Source organism: Cebidichthys violaceus, unplaced genomic scaffold (assembly GCF_023349555.1).
Source record: "Cebidichthys violaceus isolate CVI_PGR_0920_01 unplaced genomic scaffold, fCebVio1.0.p SCAF_42, whole genome shotgun sequence".
In the NCBI taxonomy this organism is placed as follows: Eukaryota; Metazoa; Chordata; class Actinopteri; order Perciformes; family Stichaeidae; genus Cebidichthys; species Cebidichthys violaceus.
Genome location: NW_027176617.1, coordinates 557,176 through 566,014, shown reverse-complemented (window position 1 = coordinate 566,014; position 8,839 = coordinate 557,176). Strand labels below are relative to the sequence as shown.

At 41.0% G+C, this 8,839-nt stretch overlaps 1 protein-coding gene across 1 annotated transcript; it reads left to right on the top strand.

Annotated features, from left to right (window-relative positions):
* Positions 1-1,344: 1,344 nt before the first annotated feature.
* On the top strand, positions 1,345-8,040 carry fam8a1a (family with sequence similarity 8 member A1a). Its single transcript, XM_068728634.1, has 5 exons — positions 1,345-1,861; positions 2,176-2,296; positions 2,517-2,640; positions 3,373-3,512; positions 3,956-8,040. Exons 1-5 carry the CDS (start codon positions 1,456-1,458, stop codon positions 4,098-4,100), a joined length of 936 nt encoding a protein of 311 aa, XP_068584735.1. The 5' UTR covers positions 1,345-1,455; the 3' UTR covers positions 4,101-8,040.
* The last annotated feature ends 799 nt before the right edge of the window (positions 8,041-8,839 follow it).

The following is an 8,839-nucleotide window of genomic DNA, read 5'->3' as shown; positions in this document are numbered from 1 at the left end:
TTTGCTGGAGTGCAGGGACCTATTGAATTGTGTTATTTGGGTTTTATGGTATTCTACCTGCTTTGTTGTCATATAAATATATGTGACTGTTTTTTGTGAGTTTGTTCTTATCATTGTGTTAATTACATTGATTTTGACTATATGCATTGCCCGTTAATGACGCAGCATCCCATCATGCTGAACGAGGTTATTAGGAGGTGGTTCAACTGTAGTAGGACAGCACTGAAGGCCCAGGTATAAAATACACTGCCCGCCACTGGGGGCAGACTACTAATTTGTCAATGAACTCAGATATTTGAGATCCATAAATGTGGGTGCTGCAAGTCATAACTGCATGTGCAAAAAAAATGTGTCTGACCTGTGGAAAGTATGACAAAAAAAAGATGCAGCCAGAAAACAGTTTCACATCTGTGTGCATGAGGTTCTACCATTGTTTAATGTAATATATTTAATGATATTTAACGTATGTATCATTTATTTGAATAGTAGAGGCTATTTCTACTAGTACTGATGGTTGTGTTTGATGTGTTATGATTTAGTGATTTTGTATGAGCCAGCCTCTGCTGCTCTCTTGTGGTGCTACTGAAAAGTTGTGTTACTGGAGTTAGGACTAAGAGGGAAAGGCTACATATTTTAACAAACACAACACTTACCATAATTCTTACAATAATTGTGAAAACCTTTTGCTAATTTTTTTTATAGTTTTATTTTTCATGCGATACTGTTCTCATGTAACCTGCTGAACCTGTTCAGTCCCTGCATTGTGTTCTTTCTGTCTGTGTATTGCATAACTAAGCATTCAAAAGCATACATGGTATTAGATTATATCTGACAACAAACTGGCTATGCTGAAATGAGTGGACCTACCAGTGTATATTTGTTATTAACATGAAGAGGTCAATAAAAGCTCTTCAATTGCTCACATTTTCTTAATACATGATATTTGTTGTGATATTTTAATTATTTATTGGGGTTTTTTTTATCAGTGCAATAAATAGTCTTTGTTACTATGCCTCTGTGAGAAAGTGAAATTTTCTATTTATGATAGAGCCGTTACTGAACACAAGAAACACACCGGAACACACAGGAGGCTCCTTTAAATGGGTCATACCATTAATGACAGAAGGGGGGGCTCTACTTATTAGCCAAACCCACAACGTGATGTATTTAGCTGATATCTGCTGCACAGATAAGGTATACATTTTAATTGTAAATTACACATTCTTTTTATTACATTTGAGCGAAATAGTAAACAATGACACACACTTGGAAAGAAATGTCTTACGTTGAGCACCCCGGAAGTCCCTACCTTTACAGACGCACTTGGCTCGCGCTGTGCTTGTATCCAGCTGGGAGCTAATGAGTGGGATTAAGGAGATCTTACCTGACAGCATAAAGACGACTTAAAAACAGATTTTCCTGTCAATTTAGGCGAGACCGTGTAGTGGGTCAGACATGTTTGCAACAACGACGAGAGACGACCGCCGCGATGGCCCTGAGGGAGACGAAAAGTCCTCACAGACCACCGCAACAACGGAGTACTGCGCAAAGTTGCAGCAGTGGATGTGGCAGTATTACTGGGGGTACGCCAACTGGCAGAGCTGGCTTGCTCTGTCAGCCTTTCCCTTCCCTCCTCCGTGTGGTTTCCCTACGCCGGGGAACAGCTATCAGACACCCGGTGCACATGCTACGACCTCCGGCATTGGGCAGCAAGCTTACGACGCGTTGAACCGGTACAGTTACCCATATCCCCTCGGTTACCCTGCATCCTACCCTCATCCAGGTGGCCCCCACACGGCGCAGACCTCAGCTACCGATGCACGGCCAGCCCAGCTGCAGAATGGGAATCCACCTCAGGCAGGTATGGATCTGTTTGACAGGGAGTTGATGAAGGCCTCAACTCGTCCAAAAGGCTGTTCAGCCTGCATATATGTGTGGGCTTTATTTTGCGTAAGCTAGGTCATGGGTCTGAGGGGAAGCAGGCTTATTCCACAGAGTATTGCCCTGTGGAAACAAGCTTATATTGCTTGGAGTCATACCAAGGTCTTTCTCAATGCTTTGTTAACCTCTGATACGTCCAGCAGACCTACAGTCAAGGTTAGACTAGGCTAGTGTGTCCCATTTTAGAAATAAAAGGATTCTCAGTACACTTGTCTTTTCATCTGCTTCACACAGGACGGGAGTACACCATCCCCTCTCCTCTCCTGAGGTTCCTCGCTGAGACAGTGGACTTCTTTATCCTGTTTTGTGTGAAAGCCACCATTGTGCTGTGGATCATGCATCTGAGTGGAATGAAGTGAGTGAAACTATTGAACACTGTTCAGGGGAAAGGGATCATTCCAACTAAAAGGATAAACAAATTAATACAAAAACATTCTAAACTGGGCTAACCCGGCACTGGTGTTGCTGTGGGTCGGTTATGCAACATACTGAACTTGCATGACCAAAGAGTTTGCATCATTGCTGGCCATGCTGTTTCAACAATGCCCAGATCTTACTGTCTCTCCTCTTTAAAGGGACATTGCCAAATTCATCACCCACTTCATTGTGGAGGAGATCGACGAGAACACGTCCATGGAGGACCTGCAGAAGATGATGGCTGTAGCTCTAGTCTACAGGGTACTAGTCTGCTTCTACGAGGTAAGTCGCATTTTGACAAAGGTGATATAGATTTAATATGCAGTGTTTAAGTTATTGAAAAGTCACATGTCAAGCTGTGTAGTTCATGTTAATTAGCTGAGAATGCATGGCCTTTTTTTTAGCTCATCAGTCATGGTTTTGTACTATTAAAATGGCAAAATTGTGTATCACAATACTTGATAATTCACCAATATTGACATTGCCCCAAATTAATTTCACATTGATCCATTCGTATGTTCAGTAACACCTCTCAAGTCTACAGGGAGGGAATGTGGGCGGAGTAACTCTTCAATGCTACCTTTACTCTGAGTATTTTAAACCAATGTCTTTCATCTAATGCTGCATCCAGGTTTTTCCTCTAAATGCTCAGTAGAAATGTTTACAACATTCACCATACTGTCCATTCACATTCAGTATGAGCTGCCTCATTGACACATGCTGTTGTTTAATGAGAGGAGTCGGGCACAGTCGGAGTTCTTCTCCAACACAACATTACCTCCCACAGAGGACAGTGATGCAACGTTGCGTTCATACTTGCCTCAGATGAAGTCATGTACCGTGTGTCTTGTTCGACTTCGGCATCAGCGGCTGGTTTTCCCTGGTGGGAACCAGCCTTGGGACATTCAGACTAATGCCATCTGGCAGGTTTCCTTCCATCCAAGCTTTTGACCTTGTTTGTGCAAACCTGAAAAATTGCAAACTGTTTACATGTTGTCCTTCTTGTCCAATCAGACCATTTGTATTTGGGGTGCTGGTGGTGCCACACCGGGGAAGTTCCTGCTCGGCCTGCGGGTGGTGACGTGTGACACATCCACTCTGGTCCGACCAAACAGAGTCCTTGTGGTCCCGGCATCTAAAGTCTCCCTCTCTGCGTGAGTGATCACATGCTGGATATTAAAGTTACTGTGAGGAACTTATAACTGGTTATGAGACAGTCTCAATATAATACTGACCTACATGTAAACAAGAAAAAAATCAGAGAGGATATTGGCTTTTTCTGTTTAGTTATTCTTAATGCCTGTCATCGGGTCTGATTCCCCACGAAATCAAACAAAGACAAAACATTTATATACAACAATATTTCTGTGAGTCATTTATATATAAATCACAAAATACTTTTGTGACTCTTTGTGTGCAGTCATTAATATTGAGACTGATCTGACCCCATAGTAGTTACTTTTTAATGTGATAGTCCAGGTTTAAATCTACTCTTGCCATCTGAATCTCAGACCAGTGTATCTAGTAGTCTCTGTTCCCTGTAGAGCATCTGTGTGAGAGTTCTAACTCTGGTTTTGTTTTGTCTCAACTTTCACAGCTCTACAGTGCGGGCCCTCAATAAGAACTTCTCCATTGCTTTCCTCTTTCCTGTCTTCATCACTCTCCTCTTCTTCCAGCACAACAGGACTGTGTATGACATTGTGGCAGGGACCATTGTAGTCCAGCGCAGAGGGGGCAGATAGCCTCTCCTCAGGCAGCAGACTCTCTCATACTTGACAGAGTAATGAAAGAGGCGCTACAGGCCCGTGTGTGCCGAGTGTCTTTTAAAGTTAAACCGGTCACAAATTAACTACCGACAAAAGCAATGCACTGGCCCATTTCTTCACTGGATCAAACAAGGACTGCACTTTACAATTCGATGCATATGGGTTTAGGCCTGGTTCGTTGGAATCAAAAGAATCACGCTTTACATCTTTTGGTGTTTGTTTTTACCGCAGAGTCAACAAATAAGCTGTCAGGAAACCCTCTTAAGTATTGTGATTTTTGCAAAATATGTTCAGCTGTAAAGGGTGCTGTCCTGTTTCGGGGATATCTCGAGACTTTTCCTCATATGTGAATCTTTATAATATATGTGCTATGTCATAATATACTGCTTATTTATTTTTGTGAAGCTTAAAGTCCTTATTTGTAGGATTCAATTATTCATCTTTTACAAACGGAAACATATGCCATCAGAACAATTTGACACATTTTTATATTCACAACAAGAGTTCCACACATAAGGGCTTTACATTTTAAGATCAAACATTAGGTTCTAAAAGCAGCATTTTCTTTTATGCATTCTTTTCTTCAAGGTAATAGTGGTGAATCAATTGTTTGGTTTGCTAATGATTCTTTGTTTTACATTTTAATTATTCTTAAGCACTCAGACTGAGGAGAAATAATGCCAGGCTTATTTGTATCCATTCTTTGTGCCTTTAGATATTCTGATGAAGTATTGTTTTATTTGAAATGGGATGTTAACTTTTCTCCCTGGTCTGTGGTTCAAACAGAAGAAATTGTGTTGGTGAATCCTCTGCTCAGACTTGTGACTCAGGGCAACTGTTTTGCATAACAGAACCACTGATTGTCTGATCTGCACTATTGAATGGTACTGCTCATGTCAGATTTCTACTTAATATGCATTATGTAAAACTCTGCTGGTGTCAATGATTTATTCACTTATGTTAGTTAAGCAGTCCAGTTTGGAGTTTTCTTCAATCCACAGTATAGCTACTGATTAATATAGTGGCACATGAGTTATGTGAGATGTTGAGGCTGCAATCATATTTGGTACATGGGCTCAAATATCCATGTCTTGAAAGACAATCTACTTCAAATATTTGACACTTTTCTTGCATATAAAATCTAAGTAACCCAGGTACATCTTGATGAAACCTAAACAAACAATCCAGAAAGTATTCAGTGCCTCATTTTTTCCACGTTATGTTACACCCTTATTCCAAAATGGATTAAATTAATTCCCCCACCACCACCACCACCACCACATTTAAAATGTTTGCACATCTATCAAAAATAAATAACGAAAATATACGTACAAGTATTCACAGCCTTTGCTCAATACTTTGACGCACCTTTGGCAGCAATTACAGCCTCAAGTCTTTTTGAGTATGATGCTACAAGTTTGGCACACATTTTTGGGCAGTTTCTCCCATTCTTTGCAGGACCTCAAGCTCCATCAGGTTGGATGGGGAGAGTCGGTGCACAACCATTTTCAGATCTCTTCAGAGACGTTCAATCTGGTTTAAGTCTGGGCCACTCAAGGACATTCACAGAGTTGTCCTGAAGCCACTCCTTTGTTATCTTGGCTGTGTGCTTAGGGTCGTTGTCCTGTTGGAAGATGAACCTTCGCCCCAGAGCACTCTGGAGCAGGTTTTCATCAAGGATGTCTCTGTACATTGCTGCATTCATCTTTCACTCAATCCTGACTAGTCTCCCAGTTCCTGCCACTGAAAAATCATCCCCACAGCATGATGCTGCCACCACCATGCTTCACTGTAGGGATGGCATTGGCCAGGTGATGAGCGGTGCCTGGTTTCCTCCAGACATGACGCTTGGCATTCAGGCCAAAGAGTTCAATCTTTGTTTCATCAGACCAGAGAATTTTGTTTCTCATGGTCAGAGTTCTTCAGGTGCTCCAGGCGGGCTGTCATGTGCCTTTTACTGAGGAGTGGCTTCCGTCTGGCCACTCTACCATACAGGCCTGATTGGTGGAGTGCTGCAGAGACTGTTGTCCTTCTGGAAGGTTCTCCTCTCTCCAAAGAGCAACACTGGAGCTCTGTCAGAGTGACCATCAGGTTCTTGGTCACCTCCCTAACTAAGGCCCTTCTCCCCCGATCGCTCAGTTTGGCTGGGCGGCCAACTCTAGGAAGAGTCCTGGTGGTTCCAAACTTCTTCCATTTACAGATGATGGAGGCCACTGTGCTCATTGGGACCTTCAATGCTGCAGAATTTTTTCTGTACCCTTCCCCAGATCTGTGTCTCGATACAATCCTGTCTCAGAGGTCTACAGACAATTCCTTGGACATACAGTGTCAACTGTGGGACCTTATATAGACAGGTGTGTGTGCCTTTCCAAATCATGTCCAATCAACTGAATTTACCACAGGTGGACTCCAATCAAGTTGTAGAAACAGGATGCACCTGAGCTCAATTTTGAGTGTCATGGCAAAGGCTTTGAATACTTACGTACATGTGATTTTTTTATGTTTTTATTTTTAATAGATTTGCAATATTTTTACGTTATCATTATAGGGTATGGTGTGTAGAATTTTGAGGAAAAAAATGAATTTAATCCATTTTGGAATAAGGCTGTAACATAACAAAATGTGGAAAAAGTGAAGTGCTGTGAATACTTTCCGGATGCACTGTAGCATTTACAAAATGACACTGAACACCACTTAGGAGGAAGTGTTTGAAGATTAAATAAAATATTCCATGTAAGGTCTTTTCCAAGATTCTCATTTTAAGGCTTTTGTCCCGCTACTTAGGTTAAATGTAATTGGTGTCCTTGATTGGTCCTTAAGTACAAGAACACGAGTGAGGAACACGTGAAGTATTTGAGTGTGATCATAGTGCAGTGTCTAGTGAGTATTGACTACTTTAATCTAAAACAGCAGCTGTAAGGGCAGCGCTCATTGTTACCATTGGGACAAAGTTTTTGAGGTCATCCAGTAAAAAGGGCTGATTTAGCTAAAAAAGTAAGTGACAGGATTTTCAGAATATATTAAGAAGTCAATCTCCTTTGTCTCATGCCTGACAATGTGGGGGATAGAGCTACTGTGCAATAGAAATGCAGGATCAAAGGGATTAGCTTTACTTAAACACCTGTAAAGGACATTACACGCTCTGGTACAACAGGCACGTGGTACGCACCTTAATGTCAGCATCTTTAAACTGACACACTTCCAGTTAAGAACTATGACAAAAGTCATCCAAACTAACCAAACTTCACCGTAAAGATGTAGTAAATTTACTGAAGTAATGTGTGTTCGCATTGATACATTTTTTCTTTTTTCCCCATGATTAAAAGAACAATTTCATGTAGGTGTTAAGTTCAGACCCCTTGCATCTTTCAGTGTGACCGTTCTCCACAGTTGCTGCAACACTTGTTGCCACATGGGGGCGACATTAAACAACAAAGATCGATGCACGTGGCCCAAATACAGTGGACGGAAATAGACCTCAGATACTGGATGTTGGCATTATTTCCAGAGATATTTTTACACATAATCTTTATGGAATGGTAAAAAGCACGGCCTGTGTTTTCACTGATGAATACATAACTTGTATTATAACAGAACAGAAACACATGCTGGCTTGCACAGATATATTTCTGCAGTACCTGCCACCTGTCTATTTGTCACATTGACAAGACATGACAGCCTCTCCTTTTAATCCTCAGACGACATTTGCTTTTCTCTGTGACATCTCGAAGCATCTTTGGGTTGTTGACATCTGCAAACTCACTACCAGAGCAAAAATATACCTGTATATGAGAAAGTGTTGGGTTACAGGTCATGCAAGGGGATTTACCTGGATAAAGAATGATGCAACTTGTTGACGACTACAAGTCACACGGTTGTAGTAAAGTAGGAGCATTAAAGAGGCATCTTATTGTTATTCATTGTGTGAGTGTTTTTCTACATTTGGAACAATTGATTTTATGTTGTAGCTTGTGGCGCTTTTTCAACTTTTAAACCCTCAAATCTATATTTCAATGGAGTATTAAATGTATAGGCATCATGATTGATTTAGTAGCTCTAGATATACCATGGTATTGGTTAAATTGACCTTAGATATTTTTTCTGGTATCACCAGTGTATCGCCTCCTCACATGTCAATACACTTTTTGTATTTGATTAAAGGACTGAGATAATATGTTTACTTACATGACAAGCAAGCTGTCATTCCGAGACAATTCAGTTAAAATGAACTAATGCATAACTTCAGTTACACTATTTAAAACATTTTTTATTTCCAGTTCCAAAGTGCTGTGGAGTTGAGTTTTTATGAGCCGTGTTCTTGTAAGATTAGCCAGGGGCATATTTTGTCTTACGGTCCCAGTAGACACAGCGTTCGTTCAGCTCTCCCCAAAATGGTAGGTTTTTAAATAGCAACCATTAATCCTTATGAATTAGTAATTATCACCAGTCTCTTGCCAACGTTCTCACTCCAACATGCGCACAAATGAAACAAAAGACACAAATCACAGCCACCATTCAAGACTTTTGAAAAAAAAAATTATGTACCAGCTCTTAGTAGTCTAGTAGTAGTTCCTAGTTTTGTGCAGCGTGTCATGGCAGCCTTGTTGTCTTCATCTGTACATTGCTTTGGTGTCTCCTTCTTTTTTACATTCCTTCCAAACCGTTAGCGTTTAGGGATCATCCTGCTTGCACCTACACCCACATGTGTGGTGTGA

Bases quoted from the DNA above. Each gene is read 5' to 3' on its own strand.
- fam8a1a (XM_068728634.1), top strand. From the start codon at position 1,456: ATGTTTGCAACAACGACGAGAGACGACCGCCGCGATGGCCCTGAGGGA. The intron at 1,862-2,175 runs GTATGGATCTGT...TGCTTCACACAG, and splicing joins TGGGAATCCACCTCAGGCAG to GACGGGAGTACACCATCCCC. The intron at 2,641-3,372 runs GTAAGTCGCATT...TTGTCCAATCAG, and splicing joins TACTAGTCTGCTTCTACGAG to ACCATTTGTATTTGGGGTGC.